Source organism: Herpailurus yagouaroundi, unplaced genomic scaffold, assembly GCF_014898765.1.
Source record: "Herpailurus yagouaroundi ecotype Mexico unplaced genomic scaffold, PumYag 164, whole genome shotgun sequence".
NCBI lineage: Eukaryota > Metazoa > Chordata > Mammalia > Carnivora > Felidae > Herpailurus > Herpailurus yagouaroundi.
In genome coordinates this window covers 4,043,501-4,062,017 of record NW_024412405.1, presented here as the reverse complement: position 1 = coordinate 4,062,017, position 18,517 = coordinate 4,043,501, and the positions used below count along the sequence as shown (strand labels likewise).

Below are 18,517 nucleotides of genomic sequence, written 5' to 3'. Positions count from 1 at the left end.
TTATTTAATGTAAGGGGTGAAAGATTTATTCAATCTGAAGAGAAACTAGATATAACATACATGTTGAAAATGCGATTTACTTACACTATCAATTCCATGATATGCTTGTTTAATATTGAATTACTGGAAAAGCAGCAAACAAAACAAAACAGGGCCTTTATAAATACCATTTCAGATTATTTTTCAGAATACATTTCTGGCATCACTACTATCAATTAACTGTTACGATCTTTAAAACTAGGTTATTACTAAGAGACCGAAATCAACATATTTCCTCCAAAAGTTCAATATTTGGTAGATATTTTGGAAGATTTTACTATTACCACAACTTTTAGCACTTTGGATTTGTGATTAGGCTCAAAGTATTATTTTATAATTTTTCAGTATATGAAATGCTTCCAGGTGAACCGAATGCATTAGTAGATCAGCATTCAGAAAGTTAAAAAGTAGCAGTAAAGTTGGGTTTTTTTAAACTTAGAATACAATTCTCAAAAAATACAATCACCAGAAACTATAAGAACCCCCTGTATCAATAAAGTAATGTATCAATTAGTGTGCTCCTTCATACGGCTGATGCAGAAACTGCTTTTAACATCCATGACTTGAAAGATACAGAAAAATGCCTTTGAAACTTCCAAATTTTCATACTTTTTAGAGGATTACTTGGTCATCATCATTATCATAGACACAATCAATTGCGAGAAGAAATGGTGTTTTATTTTCCTATAGCCAAGGTTTAAGGAAACATGTTAAGAATTTCAGATGTTAGGGTTGATCTGAAGATCTTTGTTAACAGCATTAAAATTTTTTTTAAGTTTATTCATTTTTGGGGGAGAGAGAGAGAGAGAGAGAAGGGGAGGGGCAGAGAGAGGGAGACACAGAATCCCAAGCAGGCTCCAGGCTCTGAGCTGTCAGCACAGAGCCGACATGGGGCTTGAACTCGTGAACTGTGAGATCATGACCTGAGCTGAAGTCAGACACTTAAACAACTGAGCCAGCTAGGCACCCCTAATTTGTTGGTTTTAAAAGAACCAATATTAAATCCAATTCCTTCCCTCAAAAACCACAAAAGCATTTCTACTGTTTTATTAAGTCTCAAAGCTCAAATAACATGTGTTGAGTTGATTATGTGTGTGTGAAGAGATAGCAAAGCCAAATGAAATCCTCTGTGTATCATTACCTTCTTAACATTAGCTACATTCTGAGACAGAAGGAGGCAGTAGTTTGCAGTTGAAGAAAGAGTGACTTTAAAAATTCAACACGGTATCATACCAACAACAGAGAACCTCCTGGATGATGGACCATTCCTGGATCTTTGCTACTATTCCTGTTTTATTTTTAAAAACAAGTTGCTCAGTAAATGTTTCCATTTTTCTGCAGGTCATATGCATCTTGGAAGCCTTTGGGCACGCCAGGACAACTCTGAATGATCTGTCCAGTTGTTTCATAAAGTATTTTGAACTACAATTCTGCGAGAGGAGAAAACACCTAACAGGAGGTAAGTAGAACATTAACAAAGGCAGATCTCAGGAGCTGCCAGCAGGGGGCAGAGAAACTCCAGGCATGGTGACAACAGTGTGCGTGTGCGTGCACATGTGTGTGCGTGCGTGTGTGTGGCTATCTGCACACCTGAGATGTCAGGTTATGAGTTCAAAACTTCTTGTGAATTGAGGGATATCAGAAATGTGAGGGGAACTTTTTCAAGATGATTCTTGTGTAAACTATCTAATCGGGAACCCAACGAGAAACAGCTGAAATGGATCATAATTGTTGAACACAGAAATGACTCACACACCCAATTACAATAAATTATGACTGGAGTAAATAATTCCTTCATAAAACAGACACTGAAGTCTATTTTAAATAAAAGTGAATGCATAATTTTAAAATGAGTGGATTAAATCAAAACATCAAAATAAGCACCCAACTAAAGCCAAAGAACACTATTTATTTTTTGGCTTCAATATTTAATGTGTACTTGATGAAAAGCCCTTATTTAAAATTAAACTAATTTAGAATTCACCTGAGATGTTACAGTTTTCTAATGAAAACAGATTATCCAGGCAAATTAAGGGAATTGTAGGTGGGGAGCCCATGCACTTGGAAGAATCAAGTATTGTAGAAACATTAATAACAGCCGTTAGCAACCAATTAATTGCTAAGTGTAATCATTTTAGAAAGAGATCAGTCCTATTTGGTGTTTTCAAGTATGCTTCAAGAAACAAAAGTTGGTTTGGACCATGACTTAGAAACAAAAACCTCGGGCATCTGGGGGGCTCAGTCGGTTAAGCCTCCGACTTCGGCTCAGGTCATGATCTCGCCTTTCCTGGGTTTGAGCCCCGCGTCGGGCTCTGTGCTGACAGCTCGGAGCCTGGAGCCTGCTTCGGATTCTGGGTCTCCCTCTCTCTCTGCCCCTCCCCTGCTTGTGCTCTGTCTCTCTCTCTCTCAAAAATAAACATTTTTTAAAAAGAAAGAAAAAGCCTGCATTTTGCAGTAAGTGCCAAAATCCATTATTAGTAAATGAAATTTGGTAAGAAAAAAATGTATAAAAGACGTAACAAAAGATAACTTTAGATGTTGAAGTTAGCAGCTTCAGTTCTGCAATAGGAATGTTATGTCTTGAAAAATCTGTGACAAAGAGCTATATTTGAAGGTCCACCATTTGAGGAAGACCTCAGCCAAGAAATATCTTGAGCCTCAAAGTCTGGTTTTCAGGTCTTGGTTTTATCACACTGCAGTGAGAGTGTCCCCCTGCCCCCCGGCCTGACCTCTTCAATTCTGAGCGTAAACCCTGAGCTTTTGGGGCCCAGCGGTTGGAGCTAGGGGTGGAGGAAGTCCCCGGTGCTGCGGGAGGCCCCTGTCCACTCCATGTGTGACTCCAGGGTACTTGGGAGCTCGTCGTAAACACAGGCCTACGGACTGGGGCTCTGTATTTAACAAGATTCCCAGTAGTGCGTATGAACACCCAAGTTTGAGAGGCATTTCTTCCAGCCTGAGTCGAGCTGGCCATGCTTTTATGCACATGGGCCTTGGAGGAGAAACCACTTGTCTGGACATCACTCCCATGACCTTGTGTTTTCTGGATTCAGCATTCCCCTTACCAAAGCAGAGAGGCACTAAGGGGCTTTTGCAGGTGTTTCCCACTGCTAATTTTGTTGACTTTTTTTTTTTTTTTTTTTTTCTGGCTGGAATCTAATATGTCCCCTTCGGGAGTGTTAGTTTAGAAGATCATTCTATATATATGCGCATGTGCAGGGGAAGCAGGACCGCTGCAGTGCACTAACCGGCCGCATGTTAGCGGGGCCCCAGGATGCTCCAGCATCGTCACATCCACGGTACCACTCTCATGGCTTCTTGGAGGCAGCCGTGACGTGGCCGGAGTGTGATTCACAGGGGGAATCAGGGCTCTCCCTGACCCAAAAGTCCTCTGCATGGTGCAGGACTGCGCGTGCAGACGTGGGGTGCCTTCGGCAGAATGGTGCCTGGTGTGGTGCCCCTTGGGAAAGCAGCAGGCTGGACCTCCGTGGAAGGAGGTGCACCCCCACCTCTGTGCACCCCCGTTTTGTTTTCCCACTCATCCACTTCTCATTAGCATCCTTGATTTGCTCCCTGTAGCCCCAGCTTGTTAGTCTGGTAGCTTCCTGCTCTGTTCCTTTAAAAATCTGGCAGAATGATTGTTCTGCTGGTTCTATGTTCCTTTTTGATTGATTTTAAGAACACAACACGTACTGCTAGACAAACAGGGCCAGTGCCGGCTGAGACTGCCTGACAAGGAGCAGGGAGGCTCGGAGCGGGCAGAGAGAGCTCAGCTCCTTGTTCCCTGTGTGGAAGGGGAACGGTGAGCCATGTGTGCAGAGGATGTGCCTCGGAAGACAACGTTCAAGCCCTCTGGGGCGCACGTGAAGAAATGCAAGACTGAAAAGGAGAAGTCTCGGGAAGCGTGGCCAAGTGCCTTCAGCTATCTGCTACCAGGTGGAGAGGGTCTGGAGAACACAGGTCTGTATGCGAGCTCCGCAGAGTTGGTGGATGTGACAGAGAGGAAGTACGTTTCCTGATCACGAGGCCCTCCCACCCGCCTTCCTCGTGATGCACCCCACCTTCTCGCCCCACGCTGGGGGTGCTCCAGGAGGGGAAGGCGCAGACCCCTCCAGAGCTCCCAACAGTCAGTCTCGAGGGGACCTGGGCGACGGTGTTCTAGAGACACCGCCTGATTCTGCACGTTCTAGAGCCTGCCCACGAAGCACCTGCTAACTGATGAGCAGGGTTCTGGCACCCCGAGGAGTGACTTCATAGTGTGTGTCGTCTCCTGGTGCCTGTCAGCATGGAAGGGGTTCTGTAGAGCGCTTGGCCATGCAGGACCCACTCTAACAAAACATGACAGGCTCGGTGACTTCGAACGGACGTCTGGGATCCGCGGGATGGTACTCTCTCGGATGTCGCTAGGAGTCAGTCCTTCCTCGCCTTGGCCAGCCGCTGACGGTTCCTGCCAGATCTTGGTGTTTGCTGGCTCCTGGCTCCCAACTCCCCGGTCTCTGCCTGGCTGGTCACAGGCGCTCTGGCCCCGCCTCTCTCCTCTTCCCCTGATAAACACCAGTCTTCATGAAGCGGGACCTGTGCTGCTCCAATACGATTTCGTCTTTTCTAAAAAAGTCTATTTGATGTTTTATTGGACATGTAGGTGTCCATACTGCTGTGTTGTTAGTTCAGAAGTAAATTCGACTGGGTCCTGCCGCTGAAGGCTTGCAGGATAGTCGAGGAGCTAAGACCTATCTGCCTGCCTCTCTTCCCCACCAGAGTGTAAATCTGCGTTCCCTGCTGTATCTCCAGGGTCCAGCACAGTGTCTGGTGGAATTAATGTTCAATAAATGGCAAGAGAATAAAGGGATGAAGGGCTGGCTGATTCTAGGGGAGTAACTCTAACTCTAACTAACTCTATGGGGGGGGTAAGAAGTAGTAAGAACTGTAAAGGGGCCGCGGACCCCAAAGAGCCCATGCAGCTGATGTTTCCACACTGAGCTCAGACTCCAGAAGTCCTGGGTCTTAGGTCCAACCTTAGCACTGCCCCTATGACCTTGATCGAGTCACGGAGACTCTCTAAGGCTTATTTGTAAACTAGAAAGTGTAGACCACGGAGACCAGCAGAACATGTACCTGAATGAAGCAGGACGTGCAAGACAGTGGGGGCCGTGCCAGTCTGGAAGCACCGTGCCCTCCAGCAGGACCTCACCTGAACTTGAAGACTATTGACAGGTGCCCCGCTTTCAGGCAAGGTCATGTCCCCGAGTCCTGGGGTTAGGACATAGGCGTATCGTCTGTGGGGCACAATCCAGACCCCCTTAGAGGGGGCCCGTTATGTTGTCTTTACTTCTTAAACTGATTTTCAGGTTACGAACCTCATGGTTGGAGCGCCTGGGTGGCTTAGTCGGTTAAGCTCCCGACTCTTGATTTTGGCTCGGGTCACGAGTTCATGGTCTGTGAGATCAAGCCCCGAACCAGGGTCTGTGCGGACAGTGCAGAGCTTGCTTGGGATTCTCTCTTTCTCTCCTTCTCTGTCTGCCCCTCTCCTGCTCACACACACTCTCTCTCTCAAGATAAATAAATAAACTTAAAAAAAAAGGAACCTCATTGTTACCTCCAAACAGGAGGCACCAAGCACTTGAAGAAGCTACTAGCCGGTGTGATACCTTTGAACAATTACATCTGTTATCCAGACTCCTTTTCGGAAAGAAAAATAAAAGACATATTAATTGAAACTACTTTACACACATTTTAAAGAGAGCTGAATTATTCAAATGGGTTCCCTGGAAAAGCCTTCTGAATTTTAAGTGTTCACTAAAATAGTAAATCAAATTTGAGTAAGGTTATTGCACCTCAAACTAGGTCAAATAAATGTAGGTTACAGGTTGATTTTGTACTTTATGGTAGTCTGGGTTCCCTTAAATTATCAACATTTCTAAAAGAATGGTGAGGGTTTTATTGGACAGGGAGCATTATCTCACAAATTTTAAGGTGGGGTGAACGTTGCATGTTTCCTTCATTGATCTATTGCTTCTAGTTTAATTTTTTTTAATTTTTTAATGTTTATTTTTGAGAGAGAGAGAGCGTGAGCAGGGGAGGGGAAGAGAGAGACAGAGACAGAATCCAAAGCAGGCTCCAGGCTGTGAGCTGTCAGCACAGAGCCCAGTGTGGGGCTTGAACCCATGAACTGTGAGAACATGACCTGAGCCGGACTGAGCCACCCAGTCGCCCCATGCTTTTGTAGTTTAATGCCAGCTCCCTAATCGGGAGTGTGTGTGTGTGTGTGTGTGTGTGTGTGTGTGTGTGTGTATATGTCAGAAAGTATGATGCTTAGTTTTATGAAACACCAGCTATAGAAAAGTAGGGAATGTTCCTTGTTTTGAAGAAGATTTAATTAATAAATAGCATTGTGGTCTGGTTTTCAGCCCAATATTTTCTCCCGTCTGATTACTTATTTAACAATACAATTATTCTGGGTTCCCTGGTATATGCATCAGCATGCTTGGGACGAAGTGATGTGTAAAACCTCTTACCATCGTCCCATAGGTAAGGATGTAACGTACAAATATTGGGAAAACTTTGTCAGTGATGGTTTGTTTTCACTCATCCAGTACCTTTCACTTGGGACCTGAGGTAGTTGCTGAATCCCTAATGATTTATATTTTTCATTCAAGAGTGCCGAGAGGTTTTCCGGGTGTGAGGTTCAAAGGCACCAATGAAAATAATGGTGGAGAATATATTGATGCCATATTCCCAGCTTTTCTCTCATGATCAAGATCATAGCTGGTCTTTTTTTAGGGTCTTTTAAAGATTTTTTAGGGCAACTTTTAAAGTTGCCATTCATTTTAAAATATGTGCCATCTTTTGACATATGATAAGGTATCCTTTCAATCTTTTCCCCAGTGGATCATTTTCTGGTTTATAAATCTTCAAAATTACACGATACCTGGGCACCTGGGTGGGTCAGTTGGTTGACCATCTGACTCTTGATTTCGGCTCACATCATGATCTCACGGTTCGTGGGATTGAGCCCCACGTTGGGCTCTGAGCTGCCCTTGGAGCCTCCTCGGGATTCTCTCTCTCTCTCTCTCTCTCTCTCTCTCTCTCTCTCTCTCTTTCCCCCGCTCCCCCCTACCTCTGTGTCTCTCAAAATAAGTAAACAAACATTTTAAAAGATGTGATACAGACCTCTGGCATATTTGGAAGTACAGGTCACAAAGCACACAGCATTCTTCAGTGGGGCCACTTGGCACAGTGCAGGGGGCTCCAGGCTGGATCTGTGTGTGCACATGGGGTGAGTGTCCTTACCGTCTTTCCCCAACTATAAAATTAGACACCAGACCATTCTCTCCTGTGTTCCTTTCAGCATTGTTTCACTTTTTAAAAAAATGTTTATTTATTTTTTGAGAGAGAGAGCAAGCGAGCGGGGGGGGGGGGGGGGGGGGGGGGGGAGGGAGAGAGAGAGAGAGAGAGAGAGAAAATCCCAAGCAGGCTCTGGGCTGTCAGCCCAGAGCCCGACTCAGGGCTCAAACCCACGAACCGTGAGATCATGACCTGAGTCGGAACCAAGAATCAGACACTTAACACACTGAGCTCCCCCTAGGTGTCCCCAGCTTTGTTTCACTTAATTAGAGAGAATCTCCTTGTGAAGTTGAACGTTTCTAAGGTTCCCATGGAGGCTATGAACGGTTTGCGGTCACTGCTGGTCACCGTGGAAAGGGCAGGCAGAGCTGAGACCGCGGTGGGGAGCTGGGTGAGCGCCACCACACCCCTGCGCTCAGCTCAGTCAGTGGGCTGTGCGCCAGGTCCCTGCTACAGGTGACGCATTGGAGCCCAGCTCGCAGGCTCAGACCTCCTTCGGCAACTAGACATGCAAAGCCGAAACGGTCCACCTGTCCCGGGCAAACCTATCTACCCAGCAGATGCTTCCTTGGGTGATGAGGTGGTCTCTTCCTCTGGGACATTCACGATTGAGGAGGATGCTGATGGGTAAACGCTGACGGGAAGGCTTTTGGAAGTTCACACATCCCAGGAAACACGGGATTCTGGTGCATTTCCTAACGGCTTCCTTGTGGAATTGCACACTCATCAGGATAACAAAACAAGCTGTGGTTTGCAAAGTATCAGGCTGTCTAATAAGAGGAGTATGAGCTTAAACTTGGAAACTTTGGAGACTCCTGAGGTCTGCTTTTTCTCTTTTTTTTAATTTTTAAGCCTTATTACATTGAAATTCAGGCAAATTATTTTTCTGTAGTGATTTCGTCTGTTTTTTATCTTTTTTAAAATGTTTAAGCCTTGGGGCGCCTGGGTGGCTCGGTCGGTTAAGCGTCCGACTTCAGCTCAGGTCATGATCTCACGGTCCGTGGGTTCGAGCCCCGCATCGGGCTCTGTGCTGACAGCTCAGAGCCTGGAGCCTGTTTCAGATTCTGTGTCTCCCTCTCTCTCTGCCCCTCCCCCGTTCATGCTCTGTCTCTCTCTGTCTCAGAAATAAATAAATGTTAAAATGTTTAAGCCTTATTACATTGAAATTCAGGCAAATTATTTTTCTGTTGTGGTTTCGTCTGCATTTTCTGTTTTTTAAAATGTTTAAGCCTTATTACATTGAAATTCAGGCAAATTATTTTTCTGTTGTGATTTCATTTGAAATAAGCTTTTACCTATCTCTAGTGCTTTCTTCTGCATGCTTCGTATAAATTAACGTTTTCTTTGCAACACGTGGTCTGATTTCGCTTTGATGTGCTGTAGCTCCCCATAAAGTCTGCCTCTTCCCGTTTTGCCAATAGTTTCAACCCGCTTCACCTATCCTGTCATTTGGTCATTTATAACCCAGCACAAACCAATATGACTGTTTGCGAGTTGCGATATATTCAGGCTCTCCCAGAACACCCCGGTCTGTGCGCGCAGGTGAGTCGCTGTCATAGAAGTGAGATATGCTGGCTTGTTCCTGCGTCGCCCCACTTCTGACACCCACCTTGGTATTCCCGGCCGTCTCTCCGGGCCCGGAGCTGTTGCCCAGATGGTCTCCCATCCTGGTGGCCTTTGGTGGCTCCGCAGTGGTAACTTCCTGCTTGTCAGTGAGCAGAGAGCCTTTCCACTCTGGCTTCTACTGCCTGGGTGTCCCCACCGAGGTTCTTTGTCCCCATGTTTTCTCAATTTAACCTTGTTTAGAACACCCGTCCCTCCTAAAGACACAAAGCCAGCCCGCTTTGTGGTTTTCAGCCTCGTTTTTCTTTTTTTCTAAGTCACTGCCTCATTTAAATGCATAAATGTGAATTAAGAAGATAGCCCACTTTGTGGCTCAGTGGAAATTGAAATCAGCCATTACCGTCAGGCTGCGAGGAGGCCTCAGCCATTTCCCTCTGAATCTGCGTAGCCCCTCTCTGGTCTCATCAAACGTCAAGTCCAGGACTGGACTCGGGGCTCTCAGAGGACAGCCCACGGGGCCCCCTGTGTCCGGGTCCTCCCACCCCATTCACATCCTCCAGCCTCACTGGACTATTTAAGTTCCTTGGTGGTGAGGCCACGGCTTAGTTTCTCCTCTTTGCTGCCTAGGGGATGGGGATACTTCCCTCTCCTGGAAAGTGCAGGCAATTCTTACTGCACTGGTATCCTTTCGGGTCACTTCTTCTTCCCCAAACTCTCTTTCTAATGTGTCCACTGGATCCCAGCTCTGTTCACTGTGGATCTGGCTCTTTCCTCATTTCTTTCATAGCACCTGTCGATATCTGGAAGTGTCCTTTTCCTGGTCTGTCTGGTTGGTTGCTGTCTGTGTCTCCTGTTGGGATATGAGCCTGTTGGTGGCACTGCTCTGGTCTGTCGGGCTGAGTGGGCAGTCCCTGACTTTTGTTGGGTCGATGAATCTAAGGAATGGATGTAAAGAGCCAATAAAATGAAGCAGCGGCTATGTTCCTCCTTTCAGGGAGGACGTGGTGTGAAGGCCGCATGAACTCATTCATGACCACAGAGAATGCGTATTATTGAGAACGTAAATCGATAGCAGAAGTTACCAACACTTAACTCTGGCTCTTTTTTAATTAGAGATTGTTTTTCTTCATAAGGACAGTTTGTGTCCGGTAAGAATGGAACCACGTTCTCCTTCTTAGTGCCCACTCCATCCTGTAGGGATTGGGGAAGGGTCTGCGGGGGGGTGGGGGGGGGGACTCAGAGTCCACATGTGCGGCATAAAGTGCATTTGGCTCCTGTCTTGCCTGCATCCTGAAGACACCCACATCCACATCAGTAGAAACCGAAATCGGGACTCCTGGGGGGCTCAGTGGGTTAAGCGTCTGCCTCTTGGTTTCAGCTCAGGTCTGATCTCACGGTTTGAGGGATTGAGCCCCGAGTTGGGCTCTGTGCTGAGAGCACGGCACTTGCTTGGGGCTCTGTCTCTCTCTGTCTCTCTGCCCCTACCCCATCCCTGTGCGCTCTCTCTCTCTCTCTCTAATAATAAATAAAGGTTAAAAAAATGGAAACAAATTTTCTAACAATCAGAAATGTCTCCCAATATATATTCCAGGGCCATAGTATCTGCTTGGGAAACTTGTAAACTTACAGTTGAAACCAATGAAATGGACAGTCTGTTAGGGCTTTTCTTGTGTCCTTCGGAAAACGAACCAGAAGACCGTCTCCATCTTTGTTATTAGCATCATAACTGAGCCTTAGGCTTGTCCTGTCAACTGGACATTCTTTTAGAAGTTTCAGAGTGCTTTAGGTGATCTTAGCTCCGTTGAGGAGCAGCATCTTTTAGTGGTGATCAGCCACTTGGGTTTCAACGTGACAAGGCCTCCGAGAGAATTTCAATGAGGCACCGTCTGAAAAGCCCCAGCACAGAGCCTGCTACACCACAGGTGCATGGAATAGCAGTCCTTTCCTCTTGGAGGCCACAGGAAGCCCAGGACCTTTATACCTCCTCGTCCCCACATCCGTGGGGTAAAGAGAAACGTGAAAATTGACAAAGCCAGAGTCAGGACCAGGAGCCACACTTGGGCTCCTAGTTGAGGCACCTTTCCTTAATACCACCCCTTGTATTAACCTTGAATAATGAAGTCAAAAGAAACGCATAAGCGTTTCTCAGGAAAGAGAGAATATTTGGATATTTTAATCAAGCAAGAGTGTGCTTTCGGTGACCTGTAATTGAAGACATGATGGCCATGAAGACATGATATGCCTCTGGGAAGAGATCCTAACTGGTCATGATTTATAACTAGAAGGGCGGGGCATGGTGACAGTGAGTGCTGGAAGTTTCTGGAAGTCAGTGGGAAGGGCATCGAGGGCAGGCATTTGTCTTTTTTGAAGGAGAGGATATTTATTTCCTCCATTTTCTTTTATAATTGAACAGAAGTTGGCATAGCTCTATAAACTATCTTACTGAGTACTATGTCATATGTAATCAACAAACATCTACATTTGTGCCAGAACTTTCTGAGAAACATATTCATATATAGATTTCTGGTAAGACAGAGGATCACAGGTGTATTTTAGTCAGGAATGTTCCTGAAATAAAATATCTTTTAAAACATACAGGTCTTGAGAAGTCAAAAAACCAATTAGCAGGAAGTCTTTTTCTGTGTGTGGACGTTTATATGAATGAGCCAAACCCCGTTAACTCCACACCTATTGTTTTCCTTCCATTATTTTAGTGTCACTTCAGACACAACAAAAGGCTGACATTTTCTCCATTTGGAAGAATATGAGAGTCTCAGAGAAATTAGAATTTTTGGTTGTTTTGTGTTTTCTTCTAACTAAGGGCCTCTTTTAAGATACTTTTTTCTCAAAATCCTACCGATCAGAATCCTGCTAACCCACAGCAATTTTATTCTCTGCGGGAGATGAGCTAACTGGGATGATTGCTAATTACGCTGTTTTTGAATTTAGATTAAAGGTATTGAAATCACTCTGTGAGGTGGAATTTGATTAGTTTTGAATGCTCCTCTAAACGAAGCTTGGATGTTGGCTGGGACAAATGGGCGTAGGGTCACCCTTTTCTCTGAATACAGAAGCAGAAGCGTGATGGCCAGTACTCCATGGCCTCTGATATTCCTGTAGTTGATGACTAAAAAATAATGGAAAGGAACAACTATAGAAGCTTATTCCTTACATGCACAGATTTTTAAAAATATCCTCTTGAGCAGAGTTAATATTGCTAATGTTAAGTGGAAAATGTTCTTAGCAAATAATTTAAGAGAGGGAAAAAAGAGAGGAAATAAAGTGTAGTAATGAAGATCTCTTCTTGAAATTATCACCTGATTTAATACTCCAAGAGAAATGGAAAAGAAACAACACTTCCCTGTTCTAATTTTAGCATCACCTTCCGGCAACTAATTAAAGGGATATTTTGAAAGAGCCTTTATGCACTTACGACAACTTTTCTAAAAGGTTTCTAATAAGACAACTTTTCTTAATAAGAAGTACTGATTTTGAGGGGTTTTTCTTCTTTTTGCATTTATAACCATTATGACAGGCTGAATGGGCCACTTAACTGAACTTTACCAGAGGGAAAGCACGTAATAGTCTTTCCATTGGTTCAAGTAGATTTGCTATATAAAACCAAAATCAGGAGACCTCACATTTTTTTTTTTTTTTTTTTTTTACTTTTAGAGGCTGGACTCTAGAATAATTATACGCAGATTCATTATACAAGATGATGTTTCTAGTTCAAATGTAGGAAATAACTATATCCATTTGACTCCCCAACAACTGTCACCTTTTGATCCAAAACAATTATTGACCACGAATCTTTACTTCAAAGTGGAAAACTACAAGAATTCATGGGTGCATTTGAAATTGAAATGCTTCATTGTTTACTGACCATTCATAATGATAAGAATAAACCTAAATTCCAATAAAAAGAATAGTTCAGAAAAACTACAAGTTTGAGCCTGCCAAACATATAGCCATAAATGTTTTTTAAATTTTTTTTAATGTTTATCTTTTAATTTTATTTTTGAGAGAGAGAGAGAGAGAGAGAGCGCGCGCGCGAGCATGAGCAGGGGAGGGCCAGAGAGAGAGGGAGACACATAATCCAAAGCAGGTTCCAGGCTCCGAGCTGTCGGCAAAACCCTGATATGGGGCTCAAACTCGCGAACCGCGAGATCATGACCTGAGCTGAAGTCGGACACTTAACTGACTGAGCCACCCAGGCGCCCCAGCCATAAGTGTTGATTGACAGTAGCTTCTGTATTGCCAGTCCTGTCTGGAAGCAAAATCGGGATTGTGATCTCCATGCTGCGTTCTCCCACCATTGTCCAACAACATGTTTTTGTGATGTGGGTTGTTTTTGTTTGTATTTTTGTAATCTTTAGCAGCAGAAGCTCCAAATAATGAATATTAGGTATTTTGCTACTGGACATGTGAGGTCACAATGAACTAGGCAGATGGCTAGACACTCTTCAAACTGGGCATGTGCTTTTATAGACACATCACCTGTCTTCCTCCTTAACTGGGAAGGAAACTTTATTATTGAAGCATCTGTTTCATTATTTTACCCCTAAGCTATAAACCATCGTTTGGCTCCTTTTTATAATTTTGATATAGATGTTGAAATTTGCCCAGTATACTTTCTGTATATCAAATTGTACCCGCATAAATTCAAGTTATATTTGCCTTTGCTACAGTGGGTTTCTTCCACGATTTTCGGCAGTGAGACACTATTGTCTATGTATCTGGTCTTTGTATAGTGTAGCTGTATATACTTCTGATCTGGTTGATAGTAACACTTGCTAGGGTCTATAGCAGAGCTCTTTATAATCAGTATCTGTTTATATATACCATAGCAATATGACTTGTGCTTTCTAATTGTAAGACATTAATGAAGAAAGTTCTAAAACTTACTTTGGTGCCTTTGTTATACCCAGGGACATGTCTTGTTTCAGATCGTATTTGTGCATGAAAGTTCTGTGTTGGGTCAAGAACAAAATAAGAATGTCTCCTCTCATCACTTGCTTTCAACATTGTACTGGAAGCCCTAGCTAATGCAATAAGACAAGAAAAAATATACACAGATTGGAAAGAAAGAAATGAAACTGTCTTTGTTAACAGATGACATGATTATCTCTGTAGAAAATTGGAAAGAATCAGCAACAAAAATTTCCTGGAACTAGTAAGCCATTATAGCAATGTTGTAGGACGCATGCTTAATATACAAAAGTCAATTGCTTTCCAAATATCAGCAATGAACAATTGGAATTTGACATTAAAAACACAATATTATTTCCACCACTACCAAAAAATAAAACACTTAGCTATAAATCTAACAAAATATTTACAAGATCTTTGTGAGGAACACTATAAAAACCCTGATGAAAAAAATCAAAGAAGATATAAATAGATGGAAAGATATTCAATGTTTGCAGATAGGAAGGTTCGATATTGTTAAAATGTCAGTTTTCCCCAATATGATCTATAGATTCAGTACAATCCTAATAGAAATCCCAGCAGGTTACTTTGTGGGTATTGACATAAAATTTATGTGGAGAGTTAAAAGATCCAGAAAAGCCAACACAACGTTTAAAAAGAAGAACAAAGTTGGAGGATTGGTGCTACCCAAATTCAAGACTTACTCTAAAGTGGCAGGAACCAAGACAGCGTGGTACTGGTGAAAGAACAGACCAGTAGATCAATGGAACAGAATAGAGAGCCCAGGTAGACCCAGGTAAATATAGTTAACTGATCTTTGACAAAGAGCAAAGTTTGATAGAGAAATGACAATTCTTTCAACACATTATACTAAAATAGCAGGACTTCCTCATGCAAAAAAAAAAATGACTTGAAAGGGATCATAAATCTAAATGTAAAAACAAAACTACAGGAACTCCTGAGTGGCTCAGTTGGTTAAGCATCCGACTTTGGCTCAGGTCATGATCTTGCTGTTTGTTGAGTTCTACCCCCACATCAGGCTCTGCACTGATGGTGTGGAGCCTGCTTGGGATTCTCTCTCTCTCCCTCTCTCTCTGCCCCTCCCCAACTTGCTCTCTCTCTCTCTCTCTCTCTCAAAATAAATAAACTTTAAAAAAAAGTATAAAACTTTTTAAACAATAACATAAGAGAAATTGTAGGTGACCTTGGTTTTGGCAATGAGTTTTTCATATAACACTAAAAACAGCAATCCGTGAAATAAATAATTGATAAGCTGGACTTCATTAAAATTAAAAATGACTGTCCTATGAAAGACACCACTAAGAGAATGAAAGGATGAGCCACAGATAGAGGTAAATATTTGCAAAACAAGAAAAACACATCTGATAACGGACTGCTAACTAAAACATGCAATGAACACTTAATACTCGGCAATAAGAAAACAACCCAATTTACAAAATAGAATATCTGGACACCTCATGAAAGAAGGTACACAACTGGAAAATACAAAAATGAAAAGATGCTCCACATTATAGGTCATGTAGGAAACGTGAATTAAAACAAAAATGAAATACCACTGCAAACACATTAGAATGTCTAAAATTCAAAACACTGACAATGCCAAATACTGGCAAGGACGTGGAGCACCAGGAACTCTGATTAATTGCTTGTGGGAATGCAAAATGGCATGGCCACTTTGGAAGACAGTTTGGTGATATTTTACAAAGCTAAACATAGTCTTACCATACGATCCAGGAATCACACTCTTCAGTATTTACCCAACTGAGCTGAAAACTTATGTCCACACATAATGTGGATACAAATGTTTATAGCAGCTTTATTCGTAATTGCAAAAACCGTAAGCAACCAAGATATCCTTTAATAGGTGAGTGGATAAATCAGCTGGTGCATTCGTAGGGTGGGCTCTTATCCGATGATTTAGGAAGTGAGCTCTCAAGCCATGAAAAGACAGAGAACCTTAAATGTATATCTTTGAATGAAGGAAACAAGTGATTACAACCTGAGAAGTTTGCATACTGTATGATTCCAACGATATGACATTCTGGGCAAGGTGAATCTGTAGAGACAGTACTAAGAGCAGTGGGCATCAGGTCTTAGGGAGAGAGGAAGGGATAAATACTGGAGCATGGGCTTTTAAGGGCAGTGAAACCACTCTGTTTGTTACTGTGCTGGTAGAACATGGTATTACGAACGTCTTAACGCCGGTGGAGTGTACAAAGAGTGAATACCAACACACATTTATATACTTAATTAATATTAAGCATCAATATTGGCTCATCAATTCTAACCAATTTACTACACTAACACGAGAGGTTAATGATAGGGGACACTGTGTGCTGGGTAGGAGGGAGAAGGTATTGTGGAGCTCTTGGTATTTTCTGCTTAATCTTCCTGGAAACCTACAAACCGCTCTAGAAAATAAAGCCTCATCTATTTTTCAAAAGGTCTGTATTTGAAAACAGTTGCGTTATTATCTCGTGCAATTCGTTAGCGTGTGTAAATCTATGGGAATGAAACTAGTAATGCCATTTAACAGAATCCCCCCCCCTTTTTTTTTTCTTAACCAGCCAGAATTTATACATACATGCTCGAGAAATCCAGACTTGTTTCACAGCCTCTTGGCCAGAGCAATTTTCTCATTTTCTACTTGTTGATGGATGGGTTATCTGCTGAAGAAAAATACGGGCTTCACCTTAATAATTTATGTGCACACCGGTAAGTGACTGCATGTTTTCTACGTGGTAATTCCGTCCTGAAGTCGTGGTGGCATTTAAGCAGTCTTAAACTTTCTCCTGATTTTTCAGAGAAGTGGTGGGTGGGTCAAAGAGAAAAATTGGGTACTGTTAGGTTACAACCTGTAAAAGGATTGCAACAGTTTTTTTTTTTTTTCTAGAGTGTTGAGGTTTGTGTACGTATTAAGTTGTGTTTCTGTTTTCCCAATTTTCAGATCAGAATTAATAAGTGAGCATCTATATAAACCTTTCTGTTCCTTTGGGTATTTGGGATATAACGTTAGTTATGCATTCCTAATCTTTGGCAGTCTTTTGAAATAATGGGCAGTATTATGTGGCAATCACCGTTCATTAGTAACAGATGAAATTGCATAAGGGATGAAGACAAAGGGCACAGAAACCGAGGAGCTCATTTGCTGCCCTGGAGGCAGAAAGCATTTGTTCAAATGCAGATGCATTGGTCAGAGGACAGGATGGAGGGGAGGGACTCCTAAAGATATGAGCTGAGGAATGTCTTCACGCTGAGGGTATTTCTGCCACCTGCCCGATCCCATGTGTCTCCCCATGCGGATTGGTCCAGATTTGGATCCGGATGAGGAGAAAACAGTGGGCAGAGTGAGCCCCGTTCAGGGGAGAAAAACAGGTGCAAAAGGGAGCAGAGGGAGCTGGGCGTACCGACCAAGCTCACTAGTAAATCTGGGACAGGGCAGAGGCACTAGACTCCGAAAGAGATACGGATTTATTTCAGGTGCCTGCTAACATCTGACTTGGAGTTACTGCGTGTTTGTTATTGGATTCAAGAAGAGTGGCGTGTGTTTCATAATTTTTGAGCACCCTTGCGAGAAAAGTGAAAGAATGCCTGAGGAGGAGGACCTGGCTTGCTGGTTGAGGCATGAAGGCAGAGAAGCCTCTGGGGCTGCAGGGTCGAGATGCCAAGTGTGAGAGATGGGGCTTTTCCGGGGTGATAGGGTCTACGGGGCTCCTGGAATGGATTGGAGGGACAATGGGGCAGCCTCTGCCGTGGCCACTGCCGTGAGGCGTTACTGAGAGTGGGGCACAGGGCCACTTGAAGGGGATGAACGGCCCTGTCCTAACTTACCACGACGTTACCAACCACTCTCAGTCAGTTTCTCTGAAAATATTACATCCACGGGGCACCTGGGTGGCGCAGTCGGTTAAGCGTCCGACTTCAGCCAGGTCACGATCTCGCGCTCCGTGAGTTCGAGCCCCGCGTCAGGCTCTGGGCTGATGGCTCAGAGCCTGGAGCCTGTTTCCGATTCTGTGTCTCCCTCTCTCTCTGCCCCTGCCCCGTTCATGCTCTGTCTCTCTCTGTCCCAAAAATAAATAAACGTTGAAAAAAAAATTAAAAAAAAAAAAAAGAAAAGATTACATCCAGGAGTATAGGCACAATGGGTCATGCAGAGCAGGAGAGAAGTAATCAAAAAGTTAAGGCCTTATCAGAATTGTGTTTTATTTACTGAAGGACTTTGGGGGTTTACTGTGTTCCCAAACAACAGAAATTCAGAAGAAAAAGAAAAAAAATACTCCTTTTGGAGCATGGTAGCCTAGGTAAAAGTGATTTAAAAAAAAAAATATATGGAAATGTTAAGCTCCTAGGGCACTGAAAATGTTTTTTACCAAATCTCCTCATTTCGTGAAGGAGGAACTCAAACCCAGAACCATAAGGAGGCTTGTGCCAAAGGGAATATGTCATGTATCCACAGCACTGAAAGACCTGTTCCCTGGAACGAGCCTTTGTTTTGCTACATTGAGTGTCTCTAATGGGAGACGTTGTCCTTGGGAGGAAACGCATCGGATGGGCAACCCCACGTCAGGTGTTCAGGAGTAGAAGCGAGGGAGAAAAGTCTTACGGATTTCTGTGTTCCGAATCA

At 43.4% G+C, this 18,517-nt stretch overlaps 1 protein-coding gene across 2 annotated transcripts in view; it reads left to right on the top strand.

Annotated features, from left to right (window-relative positions):
• Nucleotides 1-18,517, top strand: part of MYO16 (myosin XVI) — a 491,281-nt gene that overhangs the window by 209,296 nt on the left and 263,468 nt on the right. For both annotated transcript variants that reach the window (XM_040487087.1, XM_040487086.1), the window contains exons 15-16: nt 1,381-1,498; nt 16,461-16,608. In XM_040487087.1, the coding sequence (XP_040343021.1) occupies nt 1,381-1,498; nt 16,461-16,608 (266 nt within the window). The remainder of the gene's footprint in view (nt 1-1,380; nt 1,499-16,460; nt 16,609-18,517) is intronic.